The 22,658-nt window shown below is 44.8% G+C and overlaps 1 protein-coding gene across 2 annotated transcripts in view; it reads right to left on the reverse strand.

Annotated features, from left to right (window-relative positions):
• The window catches only part of Mtr (5-methyltetrahydrofolate-homocysteine methyltransferase), a 63,207-nt gene that overhangs the window by 20,890 nt on the left and 19,659 nt on the right, over positions 1–22,658 (reverse strand). The window contains exons 9-20 of one of the 2 annotated variants that reach the window (XM_013009380.1): positions 22,150–22,250; positions 20,796–20,857; positions 19,366–19,433; positions 17,411–17,490; positions 14,480–14,592; positions 11,588–11,728; positions 8,840–9,025; positions 5,885–6,064; positions 3,518–3,634; positions 3,189–3,329; positions 1,343–1,432; positions 91–243 (exon numbers count right to left, since the gene is read on the reverse strand). In XM_013009380.1, coding sequence (XP_012864834.1) covers positions 91–243; positions 1,343–1,432; positions 3,189–3,329; positions 3,518–3,634; positions 5,885–6,064; positions 8,840–9,025; positions 11,588–11,728; positions 14,480–14,592; positions 17,411–17,490; positions 19,366–19,433; positions 20,796–20,857; positions 22,150–22,250 — 1,432 coding nt within the window. Of the gene's footprint in view, positions 1–90; positions 244–1,342; positions 1,433–3,188; positions 3,330–3,517; positions 3,635–5,884; positions 6,065–8,839; positions 9,026–11,587; positions 11,729–14,479; positions 14,593–17,410; positions 17,491–19,365; positions 19,434–20,795; positions 20,858–22,149; positions 22,251–22,658 lie in introns of those variants that run through there. The other variant, XM_013009381.1, reaches the window with a different exon arrangement.

The following is a 22,658-nucleotide window of genomic DNA, read 5'->3' on the forward strand; positions in this document are numbered from 1 at the left end:
GAGCTCTTGCCCAAAATGAAACCTGGGAACAACAGGCAAACTCCTTCCTAGAGAAACACAGAAGATTCAGTCAAGCAAATTTCTCCCAACCTGAGGTAGAAACATTTTTCCGGCTCCAAAAAGATCACCAACAACTTTCATGCCATTCATCAGGGGTCCTTCGATTATATTCAGAGGTCGGGGATATTTGTCTTGGCTTAGTCTGGCCTCCTCGGTATCCTCAATAACGTATTTTTCAATGCCCTGCAAAAACAAAACGTAGGAGGAAAAACATCGAAAACTGGCTTAGATCCAAACAGCCAACCAAGAATGGATCACAGCAATGCTTAAAAGGATGAATTCCAAAGGTAGAAACCTCGGTACTACGGCTTATTTGGGTGATTGACTAGACTTCCATTTCCTCCCTCACATTCAAAACCGTACCTGCCTAATCCACTGACCGTGAGCATCAGATAACACATGGAAATGCTAAGCCAGCTTTGCTGGTATGATGTAAGCACTGATCAAAGTGCTTGACCCAAGATCTGACTCCCAGCAACGGATCACATGTTAATAAATGAACACCCGTATGAAATCCAGTATGTTTTCTCATGATAACACTACTGGGTAGAGAACACATACCCATGGGTGGGATCTGTGAGCGAAGTTCAAAAACCACAGCGTCTCCCTGACTCACTGGCTTCCAGTGACCAGCCCTTCTCCCTCTAGCCCTGTGTGGGACTGACCAGCTCCATCAAGCAAATCATGAGATCTCAAAAGGTCCAGGAGGGCTGGGCATGTGATTTAGTGGTAAAATGCTTGGCTAGCATGCATGAAGCCCTGAGTTCCATTCCTCAGTACAACACACACAGAAAAAGCCGGAAGTGGTACTGTGGCTCAAACGGTAGAGTGTTTGCCTTGAGCAAAAGAAGCTCAGTGCCCAGGCCCTGAGTTCAAGCCCCAGGACTGGCAAAAAAAAAAAAAAAAAGGGTCCAGGAGTTAGCAGAAAGAACTCTGGAATCCTCCAGACTTACAAATGGGGAAATTGAATCTAGGAGACTAAAATCTAAACTGCCACCTGAGCCAGTGCGGACCATTGGCCATTTCTGCAGCCCGCACTGAGCATACATGGGCTGTTCAGGGCTGTCTGTACACTGCCTGATGCTTGCTAACATTTCTGGGCACCAACTCCCAACCCTACCCACCTCTAGACATGGCTCAGGTGATACCAGGACCAGGGAGGGGCAAGAATCAGGTGAGGCTGAGGTCTGAGCCTCTCCTGCTCTGGCTGCTGTTGTCACCAACCCTCCAGACGGCAGGAGAGCCTCTGTGCAGCCTGCGCCCTGCGCGTGCCCATACCCACCTTCACCAGTGCATACTCCAGGCGCTCTTCCACAGGGCTGCTCCGCCACTCATCCGTCTGAATGACTTTCTTCCCTCCTTTGCCATGAGTCTGTGTTGAAATCAGGACCAAAACCTGGGTCTCAGTGGACACTTACTGAGCTGCTCCACAGCATGTAAAAACCTTCCTTCCTCTCCTTTCACACTTCCAGCCCCCCACAGAGTGGTACAAATTAAAGTCTCAGTAAATGTTTTAGAGAAGAAAAGAAATATTTAAAGATTTGCACTTTTATTAGAAAGAGTTGGGGTTTCTTTTTTCCTCCTTCTTTCTTAAAATGCAACAACTGAGAAGAAAACATTTCTAGGACAGCCAACCCCAGGAGGAGATGTAACCCAGCAGTGGGGTGATCACAGCTCTCAGGCAGAATCGTGGTCAGCCACAAACACATACAGGCTTGAATGAAACTGAGGCAGACATGGGCCTGGAGGTGGGAGCTGACAGGTGTTCCATGTCCTAACAGGCCAGGCTTCCTAGACTCAGCCCTCACGGAAGGGAGGTGGAAGCTATAAAAATGAAAAGAAGCCATAAGCAAACTCTACAGAGGGCTGAGGTGGGTCACACAGACGAAGCATCACCACCAAGTAGGGTGATAAAAATACAATCCTCCCAACCTCCATCTCCTCAGCAGCTCAGATTATAGGCATGAGCCTTCTGTGGCTCCTTACATCTGGGCCTGGCAGCACCCAGCTGCTCCTGGGCTACAGCAGCGTCTCCGTCACAGGGGTCATGCTGTGCTCATGGCCAATTGGACTAAGACCGAGCAGGTAATCAAGACAGAGACACAGAGGAGGAGTGTGAACTCAAAGGGCAGAAAGGAAAGGCTGGGGAACAGGAGAGCTGGCCCAGAAAAAAGGCATCCAATTGCTCCCTAGATCACAGTCACTGAAGGCCCGTGCTGGGCACAGCCACCTCCCTCCTGTGCCGAGACATGACCTCCCTCAGAAGCGTCTGCCACAGAAGCCCTCACAAAGCAGCACATCATCTCCAAATTAACTGACTCTCCACAGGTCAGAGGGCACCAGTTAAGGGAAATGATGATTCAAAACAGACTGTCACACTTCAAGTGTGAGCAGAGTCTTGGAAGGTCAGAGGCAGAGTTTCTCCCCCAATTTTCAATTATATTATCAGTCAGGAACTTCTCTGATCCTTATTTGCCCCACACTTTTCTGCATTTCATGCCCCTTGAATTCAGTGCCTCCTGAGGAATTACTACAGAGTTGACAACTACCAGAAGTTAACATAATTCCACTAATATAACCTACTTGACAGAGGGCTCAGTAAGTCCCTGAAGCCGAGTGCTGGTAGGTCATGCCTATAATACAAGCTACTCAGGAGGCTGAGATCTAAGCATTGTAGTTCTAAGCCAGCCAGGCCAGGAAAGTCTGTGAGACTTATCTCCAATTAACCACAAAAATCCTGAAGTGGGGCCGTGGCTCAAGTGGTAGAGTGCTAGCCTCGAGCAAAAGAGCTCAGAGGCAGAACTTTAGGCCCTGAGTTCAAACCCCAGGACCAAGCACAAAATAACAAAACACAAAACTGCAAGGCTGTGTGTTTACATGAAGGAAACCACCTTATATGCTAGACTGTCCCATTCTTGCAAATGCTACGAAGATTTAAGAAAAGGAGACAGGGATCCTTGCCTGGTCTCATCTCCTTCCCGGCCCTAACGGCAGCAGCCAGAGATCTCTGGAGAAATCTGAAGTGAGCCAAAACCAACTGACATTTACTTCTATTATGCAAGAAATGCCCAGGAACTGTGAGTAAAAAAGTCAAAGACAAGAGAGACCTCAGCAGCCCCTCCTCGTACCTGGGCATACCGTAGGAGCTTCTCGGTGGCCTCGGGGTCTTTATTCCAGATGAGGTCTTCACAGAGCTGGAGCAGCTCCTTGTGGATGTCATCATACACAGGGAGGTTGCCGGCGTTCACAATCCCCATATCCATACCACACTAAGGGTGAGAGAAGCAACGTGAGAGGGCTCACCACCATGCCTGAACAGAAAGACCTATCAGGCTGCCATCCAGCCACACCTGTCACGTGATCACCTACGAGCAGGGGTGGGGCTTGGAGCTCCAATGATGCCTGTGACAGACAGTGGCCATGAGCCAGTCACAGCAAAGGCCGGCTTCCACCCTACCTTGATGGCGTGGTAAAGAAAGACGCTGTGCATGGCCTCTCGAATGGCATCCATTCCTCGGAAGGAGAAGGACAAGTTGGAAAGACCTCCACTTATTCTCACTCCAGGCAAGGTTTCCTGGAAAAAATTTAAAACCAGAAATGATTCTATTTTTCCAAAAGCGGCCATAGATTGCACCTCTGAAACTACATATGCAAATGGAAAATAAAAACATCGAAGTCCCAAGTAATTCAGAGCATGCTGTTACCAGACACAGACGAAAGCTGAGACACTGCTTCATTAACAGATTTTCCTGCTCTACTTTAATCTCTCGCAGGAAAGTACAAAATCTACTTTGTCTCTGTCTACCTCTGCAGTAACCATGATGAGTACAACACTTAGAGATGGTGCCACAAAGCAGCTGCTGGAAAAGTGACAAAAAAAGGAGACAGACACCATCAGTCAGTGTGCATCTGCACATGTGCACGCACACATTTCCTATCACTGAGAGGCCTAGCCGATGACCACTTCCCTAGTTTGAATGAGCAAACTCTCTAGTTTATTACAGATCTGACCAATTCCAATAACACAGAAGGCAGCTGAGGCTTCTGCCACCTGTAGCAAAGTCACACATCAGCAGGCCTGAGCAACAATACACCAGTCACCTACTGCTGTTGGTTTGAGTACAAACTGGCTCAAGCTTTAGGGAGACAAGTTTGTCGGTGTCCAGTACTCTGACCCAAACATTCCACTCCTGGACAGAGGCTGTGGAGAAAGGTCTGTACCGGAGATACAGAACAAGAGAGTATGTGCTCACCTAAGCCCAAAGCTGGGACAAATCAGAAGTTCATCAACAGTACAGTGGTTCACGGCGGAATGGTGATGCAAGGGGAGAGTATTCATTCATAAAAATGAACACAGAAGCTACAACGACAGAGATGGGACTTCAACTTGAGGTTGAAGTCAGGAATGGAGATATGTGCCTATAATCCCAGCACTAAGGAGAGGCAGGAGGATCACAAGTTTGAGGCCAGCCTGGGTTGGAAAATGAGACCTTGTCTCAAAAACATAATGCATTTAAGGGAAAAAAAAGACTTACGCACCTTATGATTCTATTGACATTAAGCTAAAATATGGGCCTTGTTTACTCTTTGGTAATTCTGTCCTATAAGGCTGAATCCATGGCCCAGCAGCACTGTGACTCCTGCTATCAACACGTCATGCTTTGCTGTCAGGCACATCACTGCCTTCCCTACCCCGTGAACACCAGGTGGCGCAGCATTTTGATTCTGTGAGGGAAGGCCACTTTTAACAACAGGAAATCACGATCAAAACTAAAGGAAGCTGGTACTAGCGATGGCCCCAGGACATGCGTGTAAAGAACACGAGCAGAAACAAAAAGGCTCAACCTTACCTGGGGCCATCACCTTGCACATAAACACGCTCCTCTGAGATTTGGGGAACACAAATACTTTTTTTTTGCCAGTCCTGGGGCTTGAACTCAAGGCCTCAGCACTGTCCCTGAGCTTCTTTTTGCTCAAGACTAGCATTCTATCACTTGAGTCAAAGCACTCCTTGCAGCTTTTTCTGTGTTATGTGGTGCTGTGGAATCAAACCCAGGCCTTCATGTATGTTAGGCACGCACTCTGTCACTAAGCCACGTTCTCAGCCCCAAAACATACATTTTAGTAAGCAGTCCATCTATGCTTTATAGATGCTCCACAACTTAAGACTCCACAACTTAAAAAAGCACTGTATAAAATAAATTCCCTAGATTTGAGAAAAACAATTTCCTAAAAACAAAAATAAATACAAGCCAGGTGTCAATGGCTCATATCTGTAATCCTAGCTCCTCAGGAGGCTGAGATCTGAGGATGGCAGTTTGAAACCTGCCCAGACAGAAAAGTCCCCTGGAGACTCTTATCTCTAATTAACCACTCAAAAACCAGAAGTGGTGGGCTGGGAAGGTGGCCCAGTGGTAGAGTGCTTGCCTTGCATGCATGAGGCCCTGGGTTCGATTCCTCAGCACCACATAAGCAAAAAGCTGGAAGTGGCGCTGTGGCTCAAGTGGTAGAGCACTAGCCTTGAGCTGAAGAGCTGAGGGACAGCGCCCAGGCCCAGAGTTCAGGCCCCACAACCGGTTTAAAAAAAATAAAATAAAAAAAAATAAAAACCAGAAGTGGCACTGTGGCTCAAAGTGGTAGAGTGCTAGACTTGATCAAAAGAGCTCAGGGACAGCGCCCAGGCCCTGAGTTCAAGCCCTAGGACTTGCAAAAAAAAAAAGAAAAACAAAAACAAAAAAAGAATAAACACATGCAACAGCTCTGGACATGCACTGGACCCATGTGCTAATATGATGTGGATGGCGAGGAAAAGCACTGTACTCACTTTGATGACCCGTGTGGCCTGGATGAAATTGATGGCATACAGGTTGTGCTCCTCCATCCCTGTACCGATGGTCAGGATGTTAGGGTCAAAGATGATGTCATTTGGATTAAAGCCCAGTTTCTTCACAAGGAGATGGTAGGCTCGGGTACACACGTTAATTTTGATGTCTGTTTCTGTTGCCTAAGGAAAAGAAAAACACAGAGCGTTATCTATGTAGCAGAGCTCATTTTACTCAAATCTCAATGCTAGGATGTCATAGAAATCCAAATGTCAAACCTCAAAAATATCTATCAGATTATCAGAGGAACAATCAGCTTAAAGATCTCTACTTTCATCAACAACAATTGTGCTCCCTGTGTAACAATCACATTTCATGCACATATAAATGTGTATTCATGGCTTCTAGCTAGGCGAGGTGGCCAGTGCTCCCACCCTAGCTCAGTGGGAAGCTGAGATCGGAATGATCTCAATTCCAGGCCAACCAGAACAAAAAACTTCTGAAGATTCCATCTCAATAGAAATGGCTGAAAGTGGTGATGTGTGCCTGTCATTCCAGCTATGGAGAAAAGTGTAAATAGGAGGATCATGACCAACCTGGGTAAAAAATGAGACCCTACTCTCAAAAATGACCAGAGCAAAAATGGCTGGCACTATGACTGTGGGAGTATAACATCTGCCTAGCAGGAACAAAGCTCTGAGTTGAAACCATGTTAATACCAAAATGAATACAAAGCGGAGAAGAAATATAAAGGGGAAAGAGGGAAGGGGAGAGGAAAGGAAAGGAGGGGAAGGGAAAGACCAGCAAAGCATACCACACCCCATTTCCACACCTTGCTTCCTGCCATAGAGAAAAATCTTCAATCTGGCTCCCACTATCCATCAACCAGCAAGCATAAAGATGTGTGCTCTTCCCTGCCTCCTCCTGACTCAGAGTCCCTGGTCTGCTAGGACGCTCACTGCTCTCCCAACTGACAAGGTCATAGCTCCAGCCAACACCCCCTCTGCTTTCCTGCATCAATGCCCGCATCACTTCCCATCAGCTCACACAAACAGTCATATAACATATACATGTGTACCCTTCCTTAACCGTAAAGGCCCCCACCCTGCGTTCTATCCTATTTCTCTGCTCCCCTTTCAGCAAGTCTTTACACCTGCCACTTCAGTTCTTTTCCTAGCCTCTCTTGAACCTGCTCCAGCAAAGCTATCATCTCCTAGGAAACAAGACAGCAAGCTCCCAAATGACACTATGTAAATCCACTGGTAAATTCTCCATCTCATTCCACTTGATCTAACGCAGCTCTTTAAACAGCTGATTGCATCCTTCTCTGTGAAGTTTGTTCTGACTCCCTCCTATCAAACAGGCTGCCGCTGACACTGTCTAACCCTCTCCCAGCCGCAGAGCATGACTGCTCTCTGGGCCCCTCCCCAGGGCTCCCTTGGGCCTGGGCTCCTCCCCTGTCAGCTTGTACTGCTTCACAAAGCATCTACACACAGCAGTTCTCAGTAAGGGGATTCTATCTTCAAACCAGTTTCTGCCCAGGGAACCTGTGTTACCACAGATGCAGCAGCTTACGTCCCAGTCCCTGAAGCTTCCCGAGGGCCCCTGCCTCCCTGACAGAGATGACACTTGCCATTTTTTTCTTTTTTTTTTGTCGGTCGTGGGGCTTGAACTCTGGGCCTGGGCGCTGTCCCTCAGCTCTTCAGCTCAAGGCGAGTGCTCTACCACTTGAGCTACAGCGCCACTTCCGGTTTTGCCCGGGCTGGCTTTGAACCGCAATCCTCAGATCTCAGCCTCCTGAGTAGCTAGGATTACAGGCGTGAGCCACCAGCGCCCGGCGACACTTGCCATTTATAAGTAGACAGTTTTTTGTTTGATGAAGGAAACTAATCTCATTGATGCTTTAGTTTCCTTTTGGCTGAAATCATTACAAAACAGAATCGTCTCATAAGTTTACGCCTAATTGTTCTCCTTTTCCTATAAACTGCTTGTCCATTCCCCTTATCCATTCTTTGTGTGTGTTTCTGTGGGTACAGGTGTGTGTGTGTGTGTGCGTACACATGCATACATGTGCAACATCAATACTAAGGCTTGAACTCGGGATCTGGGTGCTATCTCTTAGTTTTTTACTCAAAGCTGCTACTCTACTACTTGAGCCACAGCTCCGCTTTTGGCTTTTTGGTGTTTAATTGTAAATAAGTCTCAGGGACTTTTCTGCCAGAGCTGGCTTTGAACTGAGATTATTAGATCTCAGGATTCCCTCTGACTTATAAAAACTCTGCCTATTACAAACACAGCCACAGTTCCACCTGTTTACCACATAAAGTTTCATATTTTCACCTCAACAGATCTATAACCTTTTTTCCTATATCTTTAGAATTTTTTACATTTAAATCTTCAACTGAGTAGACTTTGTTTCAGTATATGGCAGTCCGGGGCTAGTACTGAGATACTAATTAGACTGAGTAATTTGTGTAATTTATGAGGGCTCTTCCCTCACAAATGGATTAATGTCATCAGAGAAAGGGTTCATTAGCTCAAGAGTAGTTTGTTATGAAAGGCCACTTGCTCTCATTCTATCTCACCTTCTCTTTGAGCCTCCACTCAGCAGATGTGGTCCCTCAATCTTCCCAGCTTCCCCAACTCAGCCAAACAAACCTCTAGTGTTTATAAATGACTATATCTGTGCTGTTCAGGAAAGCAGCACAAAATGGGTTAAACCGGGCTCATTTTCTTCTACATGCATCATCAATTGTCCCAATAGCATTTATTGAATAATCTAGCCTTTCTCTGTTGCTATAAAGACAACAACAACACATCTACAATGCTATATATCGTGTGTGTGTGTGTGTGTGTGTGTGTGTGTGTGTGTGTGTGTGTGTGTGTGTGTGTCTACATCAGTCAGACTTCCTTTTCTCTGACTCCCCAATGGAGCTAGGCCAGCAGAAATGACTCACCTGTCCTTGTTCATCAAAAGCCATGATCACCACAGCAGCTCCGAACTTCTTGATCTTCCTGGCCTTCTCCAGGAAGTCATCCTCTCCTTCCTTCAGACTAATGCTGTTGACGATACACTTCCCTTGGCAGCACTTCAGTCCCGCTTCAATCACCCCAAAATTGGACGAGTCGATGCACAAGGGGACCTGAGAAAGAAAGGCAAGAAGTCCACAGTTCGGTCACAAGTATGCTCCCACTCCCAAGGACTCTGAAACACGTGGTGTTTCTTCTTTAGAGAAACAATAAACAAACACCCACAGTGTGTTGAGAGATAGGACTTTACTTGTTTAAGCTTAAAGCCTAAAGTAGGTAAAGCTTACCAGAGAACACATGCCCAAGGAGCATTTGCTATTCAAAACCCAGAATGCAATCAGAATGATCAGGTCAGCTTCCCTCCTAGTTTACACTTCAAAGTACCTAAACTCCAAGGCAAACACCTCAAACAAGATATCCCTGGGCTCAGCCAACCCCTTTGGGAACAGCCCTCCAGCCAACTCATTCAAACCCAGTCTCCCCTTCACAAAATAAAATTCTTCAGTGGGGAAAAGATGAATTTCATTATTGCAATGGAGAATTGGATCTCAACAAATGGGTATAACTGAAGGACAACACTGGATGTACAGAAGAGAACAGGTTCCTTTCTAATTAATACCCTGTTCCAAGAAAGGTACAAGGGAAGGTTTCATCCATGCAAAGGAAACAGGCAGCTAACCTAGGCCCCACTGTTTAGGGACTCAATAGCTGACTACCATGTTGGGTTCCATGTTGGGACAATGATAAGACAGACAGGCTACCAGCTTTACCAAGCTTAAAATGATAAATGATTAGACAAGTAACAATGTAAGTATAGTACCTTCAAGAATACTAGGTACAGAATGAATACTAGGTACAGACTGTCATGAAAACATACTTCCCAGACTCTAAACTCTGTCTGCCCACAAAGGAGGCTGAAGGGGAGAATTCTGGGACATTTCCCAGTGCTGGAGATACTTAACTGGGTGGGTTATCAATTCCCTAAGCCATCCCCCCAAAAAAAAAAAAAAAAAAAAAAGAGGAAGGACTCTGCTAATTTTGCTTTTTCTTAGCATGCCAATAATAGAGATTCGCTAGAGAGAGTCAAAAGCAATGGTGCTACCAGGGCAATGTTTTCAAGGGCCTGCTAATCGTGTGTGGTGTCCCAACCACACTGGTGAAAATATGCTAGCAGAACTTTTTTCTTTTTCAGATTTTGCAGTACTAGGGTTGAAACTCAGATCGGTAAGCACTCTACCACTTGATCCACACCCCAGAACTTTTCCGACAGGATCTTGGGCCAACTTTGCTCTGGGCTGGCTTCTACTCCAAACATAATCCTTCTATTCCACTTCCCCATCATACATCACCACTCCTGGCCCTAATTAAAACACTTTTCTGTTCTATTTCATTGGCTAACATTTGGCCTCCAGTGGATTTTAGTCATAGGTCAAAACCTGGAAAGACAGGGAAAATGCTTTGTGGCGATTGGAATACTGGGTAATAATCCCTCATGTTAAAGGAGGTTCTTCACAAGTGACAACAGCCCGCTGAACGGCTTTGGAGCTGAGGAAAGTCAAAACCTCATCATGTGCCCAGCTGAGGGAGCCAGACTTCTGCCCAAAGCTGACAACTGGCTCTGCCTCTGACTCAAGACAGATGGACTCTGAACAGGCCACTAAGCTTGTGTATGTGTGTATGTGTGTGCATGCGCGCAAGCACGCGCATGCATGTGGCAGTACTGGAGCTTGAAATCAGGCCCAAAGAATTCTTTTAAAAATAAAAATAAAAAAAATAAAAAAGAATTCTCCTTTAGCTTTTTTGCTCAAGGCTGACATTCTACTACTTAAGCCACACTTCCACTTCCAGCTTTTTGCTATTAATTGGAAATAAGAATCTCAAGGACTTTTCTGTCCAGACTGTTTTTGAATCAGATTACTGAGCTCTCAGCCTCCTGGGCAGGTGAGATCACAAACATGAACCACCAGCACCTCACTGACACTAAGCGGCTTCATGCCTGAAAGTCTCAGTTTACTATGGGAAATGCTAAGGCTTTTTAGGAAGGAATTTAATCTCTCAATGGAAGGAGGGTAAAATGCAATTTTAACTTTAGCATTTGCTGACAGCCCAAGCTGAGAAATGAAAATCTTAGAACACCGAAAATTCTTAAAAAAAAAAAAAAAGCCAAACTTCAAAACTCTCTTCTCATCAGATTTAATGGCAGAGGAGGTGATATTTTTAAAACTTTCAGAACGCTCTAAACTTCTTAAAACACTAACATAAAAACAAGCTTAAAGAACACATGTAGAAGTTGATACAATAGTATTCTATGCTGCTGTTTCAGCATGCCTAACAGATCCCTTCCCGCAGCGAGGGCACGCTGCATACCATGGCTGCGGCAAACAAGGTTTGCATGGCAGGAACAGGTCAGAGATCCTCCAGCACGTGGAAAGTGGCTCCAGCCTGTCCACACACATGGGGAATCCCATTCCTAGAGCCTTGGAAACAGGCTTGCCCAGCCATGGATGTCCAAAAATCAGGCTTATTTAAAAAATGTGAGCATTAGTCAAGAAAAGCTGACAATCAATGTAAGAAAATAGATGACTGGTTCATGAGTAGAGAGATCTATGAGACAACTGGCAAAGCTCCATGGATGTCAGCACAAACGCCCTCGAGGAGCAGAAATTCTGCACAACCTTGGCAATGTCAGGCTCAGAAGCAATGAAGTTGCAAAATCTGGTCATTGCACTTGGCCCGTCCAGCATGCCATCGTCCATGTTGATGTCCAGCACCTGGGCTCCCATTTCTACCTGCGCTTTGGCAACAGTCAGGGCTTCCTGAAGAAGAAGAGACAGAGAAGCATAGTTAGGTGATGGTGACCCTGAGCAGGCCAACAAAAGCAAATTCACACCACCCGGCAGCTGTTTCTAACTGCAAACCACCCAGGCAACCTGAGTCTGAGCACACTACCACCAAGTAATCTTCCTCACACAACTCCTCCCCACATTATTTTGCTACCAGGAATCAACCAAGGCAGCTTTCTAACAAAGACCCTAAACTCTCCACCTAGTGGTCAAACCCTTCTGAGATGGCCCCACCTCCCACCCAGCTGCACTTCCCACTGCCCCCACTTGGTGCCGCTGTTGGCAACAAAATCTCTTTTCCCTTCCACTCTGGTTTACACCCAGCCAAAGTCCTACCCGCTTCCAGCAAGGTCCTCAGAGAACCCATCCAAAACTCTAACTTCTCGATGCTTGCCAAAATGTACAAAGCGTTTATCACAGGCTCTTGAGAGGCATTACATGCAAGTGAGATAAATATATTTCAGCACATCTTTATACTGGAAGGCTGTTCAAATCCTTGAATACACATGTACTGTGACCGTCCAAGAACAGAATGAGCTCTGTGGCCTGTGGACCTCATTGTCACATGATTACCCTGTCACTTCCTGCTGTACTTTCTGAGTACTCCTAAAATAGACTTATTGTGCTTAGAAACCAAGAAAGAGGTCTTACTAAGTTCCTACTCTCAACAATGCTATGCAAAATATCTGTGTGTTCAAGGATACTTCCTGATTGACAGACTTTCTGCCTGTGATGTTTAGATACCGAGATTATATAAACACCCAGAAACATGAAAGTTGTCTATGAAGTGGTGGAGAAAGCCAGCCAGTGGGGGGGAGACAGGAGGAAAGACAGATGAGAAGCAAGGGAGGCAACAGAGGGCAAACAACCTGGAAAACAAAGCCAAGACCTGAGCTGGTGTATGGGCACTGCTGGAGAACAGATCAAAGGTGTTTGCCCTTGACACAAGCTCAAGAGACACGTCATGGTATCTTTAAAGATGCAGAAGTCGAGCAAGAAGTCAGGACTGGAACTGTTTACAGGCCAGTGATCTTGTCATGAAACCATCACGCCTCAAAGGATCCAGAGTAGGGAAAGCTAGATCCACTGAGCACCCTCACACACACCTTGTTCCTCCTGCCTCTACTGTGTCTGCCAGGCAGACAGCAGGTGGTTAAGGGCTTCAGCTCGATCTGCTTGGTTCTGTCACTTGCTGGCTGTGAAACAAGCTTCCATGGCCCCATTCATACACTGGGGAACAGCAAGCAGCACCAATTTGCAGGACTGCAGTGATGAGCACATAGAAATAGCTCATTAAATGCATGACTTCCACCAGTTAGCTTCTTCCTAAAATGATCTCTGCCCTCAGTGTCAAACCCATCAAATTGAGAGCTGAGAGGAACACTATAGAACAGGCTGAGGATTGAAACACAAGTAGAAACACTCACTGCAGAACGCCATATAACTAGGCATTCTGTATATTACCTTAGCACTTCAGAAGGGAGTAAATAAGCCAACACATGGTGGCAAAAGAAAAGCTCCACAAAGCTCAGATGACAGGCCAGGATAGGAAGGCTCTAAGACTACGGGGAAAGGGCAGGTTGACAACTGTAAGACTGTAGACTGTAAACTAAATGACAAATAAGCTGCCCTATAAACTTTTAGCTAGAGACCAACTATGATGGAAGCATAGGGCAACAAAGAGCAGTACTAAGGAGGAAGGAAGTAAACTGGGGAACTAGGCTCTGCACTAAGAAGCAAGAGACAACACCAGGACAGTCATCAGCAGGTTCAAACTGCAAACTCAATCTGCTGTGACACTGGTTTCCAGAAAATGCATTTCTTTTTTTTCTTTTGGTCAGTCATGGGGCTTGAACTCTGGGCCTGGGCGCTGTCCCTGCGCTCTTCAGCACAAGGCGAGTACTCCACCGCTTGAGCCACGGTGCCACTTCCGGTTTTCTAGTGGTTTATTAGAGATTAGAGTCTCACGGACTTTCCTGCCCAGACTGGCTTTGAAATGTGATCCTCAGATCTCAGTCTCCTAAGTAGCTAGGATTACAGGCGTGAGCCACCAGCACACGGCTAATTTCTTAAAGATTATGTAACCTTAAAGTAAGAAGAATAGGTTGACAAAATAACCTTCTAATATATAATAATAAAATAATATAAATACTAAAACTCAAACCAAGTTCTTCCATTTTTAACTTCATATTTGCAAAACAATTACATCTATTCAGATGTCTTTGACAGTCACTATGTGGATTAAATTTTGCTCATCTGCTATAAGGTTAAAAATACCTGGCTGAAATTATCACAACTACTTCCCAAGGCACATATGTCTACTTGTTGGTTTTAGTCTACCTCCTATAGAGTACTATGTCATCATTTGGCATTTGATATGGTCAGGAGGAACTCAACAGGAACTTTCTTGACTTTCTTGTTTCCTTTTCTGAGAAGCCAGAGTAAAAGCTATTCTCAGGTACTTAAACTTACTTCTCAACTGATCCCTCCCTCCCATCCCACTTCATGCCCCAAATGCAGTACTCTTTGACAAATACTGACAAGAACAGCTTCAGTTTTTCCAAGCTTCACCCTCCAACCAGCCCAAACCTGCTGCCATCTTTACACACTCCCTAGCAGCCCTGCTAACGGCACTGCCAAAGGGCAGTGAGCCACTCAGTGACACATGTACTGTCCACCCAGAGCAGAGAGCAGCCGCCTCTGGGGTGTTATGAAGATGCTCACTTCATAGTTTCCTGCCATGATGAGTTTAGCAAACTTCCTGGATCCTGCCACGTTACAGCGCTCACCAATGTTAACGAAGTTGGTGTAGGGTCCGATCCTGAAGGGTTCTAGACCTTAAAAGGAGAAGCATTTTGAAATTTTCCTGAAAAAGCATATGGATGACATAAGACAGACACAAATATTTTCAGTAAAAGAAAGTTGCTGAACTAGACGCATGGATCCAGTGGCAGATTGCTTGCCTAGCAAGCCCAAGGGCCTGAGTTCTAAAATTAATAAAAATAAAGAAGTTTCTTTTTATTTCTGTGCCAAAGCTCATCTGAGCAGAGAGACAAGATAGCTAATATGGAAACATATCTTTCTTAGGGAGACTCAAATGTAGCAAAAGCTTCTTGATATAGCTATATTTTTAAACAGAATTCCCAAAAGACGGAATGTTTCAGGGCTTTGTGCTACAAATACCTCTATTGAACCAAACCATCTCTGAGAAAGTAGAGTTATCATACATTCTTATTAAACTGAGACTGTGCACAAACCTTAAAGAAAGTCAAAATCATAAATGGTAGGCATGGTGGCACATGCCTATAATCCCAGCATTCAGGAAGCAAGGCAGGAGGATCTCAAGTTCTCAAGTTTCAGGCTAGCCTGAGTCACACAGTAAAACCCTGTCACCAAAAGTAACAGCAGCAGCAGCAGCAGTAGTAATAGTAGTAGTAGTAAAATAGAGGATTGTTCCACAGGTGTCTGCCCAGACATCAGTGTAAGGCTGGAAGGAACAAGTTCACTCAGCACTTTTAGAGTATTATCATCTCCTTTTTTTTTTCATCTCCTTCTTTGATCCACATCAAGAACCCATGACCAACAAGGCTCACGTGAGGAAGGACCCAAGTAGAGACAGGAATTACTCCACTAAGGAGCTGCCCAAGCAAGCCACTCGGCATTGAGCACTGTCACCAGATCTGCTCCAGGACAGGCTACTTCCAGGGCAAGTATCAGCTCATCCATGGGGACACATTCCAGCAGTAAGTAAAAGGCTCTGAACTGCTTCTGTCCTACTTGTTATTTTTCGTCTCACTAGATGGCTGTGTGCAGGCTCTGTGCAGGCTCTGTGGACAGCCAACCCTGGGTTGGGATCACTTACTTGACTGTACACCTGAGGCCACTCCCACACGTGCAGCCTCTAAGCTTACAAAGCAGGGACAGGAATGACCTGCCACATATTGCTATTGTACAATTATCTGGGTGATAATGAGCACAACATTAGCACCAGCAACTAGAATGTTGTTAATAAAAGGGCTGTCGAGTCCTTTACCAAAGCAGTGGCTGAAATTATCAGATATAAGAAGAAAACAATTAGTAGAAGCTGCTGGGTGATTAGAGAACTATCCCAGGCCATTTATTCACTGCCACAAGACAATCACTGCTATGGTCTGACTTTGGATTTCTCTTCCCATTGGTAATGATCCTCAGAGACCCAGCAAGTCTCAAGATAGTCCTCCTCCTTCAGGGATGTCAACCTTGCTGAACAGCACCTCATTTAGTGCTTCTCATCTAGTCATGAATGGAAAATCAAGGAAAGGCAGTGCCTCCTGAAGTTTATCATCTATAAAACAAATGGTACAAAGCTCAGCTCAGAAAGTGAGCTGTGTATCATTCAAATTTTAATAGAAGGTGACCACTGCAGAAATTTAGAAATAGTGTGTGAAAACTGAGCACAGTAGTTCACATCTATAATCCTAGGTAGTAATCTCGGAAGACTGAGATCTGAGGATCCAAGTTCTAAGCTAGACAAGGAAGATAAAAACCTTGAGACTTGTAATCTCCAAATAACCAGCAAAAAGAACTGGAGGCATAGCTCAAGTAAAAGCCAAGCAGGAGTAATAAGCCCAAGTTCAAACACCAGTACCGATGCTCACACACATACAACTCTAAAATGTCCTATGTCAATATCTGTCTTGTTCTGATTCTGGCAAAGGCTGGATACTTCGTTATATGCATCCATTCAGCTACTCCAGAGGTGAAGTAAACCTGCCTGCCTGCTGCTCTCAAGCCAACGAACCCATCACAAACTATAAACCTCACTGTTCCTAGTGTCACTCTGACTCATGTAGCAGCAAAAGAAAAAAAGGCTAGCCTAAAGACACACGTTCACTGACTTCACAGGAGTGAACTCTGGCTGCAACTTGTATTTTATTTTGTCTTTCTTATGATAACAGTAGAAGCAATTATTTCAATGTAGAAAGCTGTTAAACCATGCTATAAGAGTCCCTCCATGTGTTAACAATAATTTTTCCTAAAAAAAAAATCCTACTTTTGCCTAAACTATTTACTACTTCACTAATGTGTAGTGGTAAAAATATGAAAGTGTAAAATTATTTTTCTAACAGTTGGGAAAAGATGGATTTTAATAACATTCCTTGAATATCAAGACACATGCTGAAAAAGAAGGCTACTCACAGAATTGTTGAAAAACAAACAGAAGTAAATACAACTCTTTGTGAAGTCCAAAACATATGGCAAACAGAAGGTGACAATCATGTTTTGGAAGCAAATGAAACTTCCAGAAAGATGTTCCTACCGTTACCAAGCACAGGGCCTTGGCAATTTGCAAAGTCCAGTAACTAAACTCAGCCTGACAATTCAAAATATTTAGGCCTGGCCAGGCGTGTGAGTGCAGGACAGACAAGACACGGCTCCTGACTGTGACCAGCCACTCCCTGTTCCAACCACCCACTTCTACCCTAAAGCGCCTGAACCATTCCTGCCCTGGAGAGGCAGCGCTTCCCTAGAACTCAGGTAAGGGCCACGAAAAACATATACTCCTCTTTGATCAAGGAACCATGAAGCTTGGCACAAACATTGCTTAGAATCAACATACCAATACATTGTACAAATGGCTTCCAAAATCATAACCACTCCATCTTCAAGACTTACCAGCCAGTAACATATGTTCTTCAAAAACCACAGCAGGGGGGACTCGAGGCTTACAATTTTTCACAGCTTCAGCAATTTCCCTAAGTTAAAACAGAAAACATTATATTCATTAATTCAGAATGAAATAAATTTAATTAATTTCCAGCTATGAAATAAAGTCTATGTTAACATTAAGCATGCACATACCTACTTGCATATGTGCTGTAGCAATTACACCTTTTTGTTTTTTGGTTTTGGTCGGTGGTGAGGCTTGAACTCTGGGCTGGGCGCTGTCCCTGTGCTCTTCAGCTCAAGGTGAGTGCTCTACCGCTTGAGCTACAGCGCCACTTCCGGTTTTCTAGTGGTTTTTATTGGAGATAAGAGTCTCAAGGACTTTCCTGCCCGGGCTGGCATTGAACTGCGATCTTCAGATCTCAGCCTCCTGAGTAGCTAGGATTACAGGTATGAGCCACCGGCGCCCGGCCACCTTTTGGTTTTCTCATGAACCTGAACTTTGAAGAGCCGGCTGGTGGCCAGGCATGTACTGGCTGCCTTGTTTCTATTTCTGAAGCTATGTCTATGAAAAGGTCTACGAAAGCAAACTCAAACCTCCCCTCCTCAGACCCACAGACATTCATATGCTTCAAATCCACACACAGAGTATTTCCAGCAGCCAATCAACAGCTGAATCAAAAAAAGGATGTCACCCTCGAGGAGAACATAGGCAAGAAGGCTGGCCAGGGCCCTTCATTCTCTTTCACCTTACCAGCTTTAATGATGAACCAGGAAAAACTTGCCTACACTACTAAAGGTATCAGGACCAGTAACCAGTGCTCAATCTACACCTCCTAAGTGAACATCTAAGCAAAAACACAAATATGTAGATAGATAAAAATATAACAAACAGGCTGATGGCTCACACCCGTAATCCTAGCTACTCAGGAGACTGAAATCTAAGGATCACAGTTACAAGCCAGCCTGGGCAGGTAAGTCCATGAGACTCATATCTCCAATTAACCACCAAAAAGCCAGAAGTGAAACTGTGGCTCAAGCAGTAGAGTGCTAGCCTTGAGCACAAAAGCTCAGGGATAGTGCCTAGCCCCTGAGTTCAAAACCCAGGACTAACAACAACAACAAAAAAATTAGGGCTAAAGGGAGGGAAAAACTGGGTGAGAGTTAAGGGGAGGGGTGACACTGTCCAAAAGGAAACATACTCATTACCTGATTTACATAACTGTAACCTCTCTGAACATCATCTTTATAACAATAAAAACCATTATCTGAAATTGGGTCTGAAGGTGTAGCTCAGTGGTAGATAGAACATGTGCTCAGGATGCATGAGACACGGGGCCCACTCCAGCACCACAAGAACTGTTTATTAGCACGGAAGTCAATAAAAGCAATGAACTATCAGGAGATGAGAACAGTGTGTGATGGTGTGCATGAGGGGAGAGCACAGCACAGGAAGTCATCGCTGTACTCCAGCGCACCGATTGCAATCTCTAAGGCACACCATGGAAGGAACGAACACTCCATGCAGCGATCGTGTCTTTGCTTGCCACGCTGGCTCACCAGCATGCACAATGAGTACACGGGACCAGGCAGGGCCCTCCTCTGCACCCTGACACGCTCGTCATCTCATCGCCTCACCACCTGGTCCTCCTTTCAATGGAGGCCCATAACACCCACGGGACATAGCAGCTGTTGAGAACAGTGGGACTTAAGCTGGGCCCTTAAGAAGTATAGAGACTTCTTGAAGTTCATTTCCTCAAGGCCTTCTCATGGCTGAGGGACTGCTGACCTCTCCCGGGTCTCTGGGTGCCCTCCCCTGTGTGTGCACTGTGTCCCGGCTTTCAAAGACACCAGTCACATAAAGCAAGGACAGACTCTTTTTACCTGAAATGCCCTAGGTGCCCAACAGTCACATTCTAAGACATGGTGGGGGAAGGGCAGGAGAGTAAAGTAAGGTGGATTACCTGATGTGATCTGGTGTGGTCCCGCAGCACCCCCCGACCACGTTGACCAGGCCATCCACAGCGAAGTCCTGTGTTTAAGAAAGGGTTCAGGGAATTTCAGCTAAATCCCAAATTCACAAAACCCAATTCATCACAGAAACTGTTCCTTTCTACATTTCCTGAAGATCTAAGATACAACTAGTCAGCAAAATAAGCATATCTGGGGCTGGGAAGGTGACTTAGTGTTGGAGTGCTTGCTTAGCATTCATGAAGCCCTAGGTTCGATTCCTCAGCACCACAAAAACAGAAAAAGCCAAAAGTGGCACTGTGGCTCAAGTGGTAGAATGCTAGCCTTGAATAAAAGCAGCTCAGAGCTGGCACTGGTTGCTCAAGCCTGTAATCCTAGCTACTCAGGAGGCTGAGATCTGAGGATCACAGTTCAAAGCCAGCCCAGGCAGGAAAGTCCATAAGACTCTTATCTCCAATAAACCATTAGAAAACCGGAAGTGGCGCTGTGGCAGTTCATGTATCATGAAATCTTTACATTACTTACAATGAAGTATGAAATGTTTATACATCATCTGATGTTAAAAGTTTTTTTTAACCCATTAGCTGAGCTGAGTGTGATTTGGATAATATATTTTCAAGTTTTTAAATGTACTTTTAGATTTAAAAAATGTAGTTCCCATCACAGGTGGCGCATTTCAAGCTCTCCCACCAGCATGTGAGGTAGGCGCCATCCTGCAGAGCAGGGGACAGGGACGCAGGATAGCTGAGACCGAAGTCAGGCACTGAGGATCATATACATGCCACTGAGACCTGATGGTATATTAGTGTACTCCTGTAATCCCAGCACTCAGAAGGCTGAGGTAAGAGATCCTGAGTTCATGACCACCCTAGAATACATAGCAAAATCCAGCCACCGAAATTCTAAAAATGAAGTCAGAAATGGTTAAGAGAGAACTCAGTGAGCCAAGATCTAGCAATTCAAGGAACGAAACAAGAGATGCAGAAGTGAGTAGACTAGAGCTGAGGAGTGGTGGTGGTAGGCAGATCATCTCATGAGTCAAAACTGGTAGGCACACAGGAGAAGAGGGCAGAGGTAGGAGCCGGGTGAGACATTCAGCAGGGTGATGGGTGAACAAGGAGCATCATGTCTTAGAAAGTCTGCAGCTGAAGCAGTGTGGCAGAAGAGAGTCGTCTCAGTTGATTCGGCTGGAGCTCATAGACTGTGTGCCGACCAGAAATAGCCCCGTGCCTCGGCTACCTTAATCCAGGGAACGAAACTGTTCCTTTTTTTATACTCTGGGCTCTCTGTGGGTAAATTGTTCCTAAATATTCTTCATCTAAGCCCAACTGAATCCCAATTACTTACGAGGCTGAAACTCAAGAAACACTGTAATTCCATCCATCCCTGAACAACCCAACCTGTGTTAAAGGGAACGCCTGACCTTCAGGTGTGCGGCCATGATGGAAGGTGTTTCATCATAGTCACCAAACGTGTTGGGAAGGCCTGAGGAAGGACAGGAAAAGCATCATTCCAAAGTACCAGCAACAGTTGGTTTATTTGGTCCATTTGTAGTCTGGAGCCTGACCTCAGGGTCTTGTGATTGCTAGGTAAGCATTCTACCTCTAGAGCTAAGTTCCAGCCCAGTACTGTTTTTTTTCTAAATGTTTTAAATTGAAAGTTTTTAAATTTGGTATTCATAATCAAACAGTAATTTCTTGTAAAAGCAAGCAAGACACCTTACTTGCATGGTGGCTCATATCTGTAAGCCCAGCTTCTCAGGTGGCAGAGATGGTAAGGATTATAGTTTGAGGCCAAGAGGCATTGGTAGGGTAGGAAGGCTGCAGTGCCAGGCAAAAACAGGAGACCCTACCTACAAACAATTAAAGCAAAAAGGGCAGGGGTTTGGCTGTGGTGACAGAGTACTTACTAGGCAAGTACAAGTCAAACTCCAATACTGCTGAAGAAGAAATAAAATGTATATATTTGAAGGGGAAAAAAGCTAGAAAATTGTTTTTATCCTAAATAGCTGCCTGGTACTCAAAAACATTCACTGGGGCTGGGCACCAATAGCTCACACTTACAATCCTAGCTACTCAGGAGGCTGAGATCTGAGGATTGTGGTTTGAAGTCAGCGTGGGCAGGGAAATTTGTGAGTCTTATCAATAATTAACCACCAAAGAGCCAAAAATGGAGGTGTAGCTCAAGTGATAATACTGCTAGCCTTGAGTGAAAAAGCTAAGGGCCAATACCCTGGCCTTGAATTCAAACACCACTATAGGCACACATATACATATACACATATACAAACACCAAACACCAAACACACACACACACACAGGCAAACCTGTTAACCCTAACTATATGAATGTATTACAAATATTTACCTGCATAGCTTCAGAATTATTTACAAATATCGTTGGAATATTTATACCCAGCCTAAGAAGCCTTAGCTTTTGGAGTACAGTATATACAAGTTTCCCTCTCCCTCTCTTCCTCTGGTCATCTCCCCACAGTGGGCACCATCATTGAGGATAAAGGCTTGGTTAAGTTGTAACTAGACTCAGTCCCTACCCTGAAGCTCCAAGTCTAAGGAAAAACTGTTCTACAACCTAGTATTCTTGATTTGAGAAATTTCTGGTACACAGAATTACATACATGTACACACACACACACACACACACACACACACACACACCTACCTATAACATAAATTCTCTTAGTTATGATAACTTTCCCCATCTACCACACTTATGTACACAGATCTCTCCACACTTACATGCCCGTGAAATACGCACCTGCATTAGGATAACAGAGGACATAGGCTGTGGTACATTTTCCAATTGTCTCAATGAAAGGTCTCATTTCAGTTGCACCCAGAGCACAATTTAATCCAATGCTAGAATTGAACAAAATAGGATAAGACATGTATTTGAAGCAGCATCTTCCATTCAGAATATGTATGCATGTAAAAGAGTTGGCCTAAAATTCAGCAGATAATAAAACTGTCTTCATGCAAAGCCCTAACTTAGCTGTAGTCCCAACCACCTCCTCCTTTCAACACTGAGTATTCTTATCTATGCCTTTACCTCAGATGACCTTACAGCTAAAGGACCCAGCCAGAGGATGCAACGCCTTACAGAGTAAATGTGTTTAAATACAGTCATGGATTGGCTAATAGTTTTAAAAAATAAAATAAAAACTCAGAAAACTCATCAACAGGGCTGAGCATAATAGCTCACACCTATAATCATAGATTTTGGGAGAATTATAGTTCTAGGACAGCCCAAGCAGAAATTTAGTGAGT

Source organism: Dipodomys ordii, unplaced genomic scaffold (assembly GCF_000151885.1).
Source record: "Dipodomys ordii isolate 6190 unplaced genomic scaffold, Dord_2.0 Scaffold9, whole genome shotgun sequence".
Lineage (NCBI taxonomy): Eukaryota > Metazoa > Chordata > Mammalia > Rodentia > Heteromyidae > Dipodomys > Dipodomys ordii.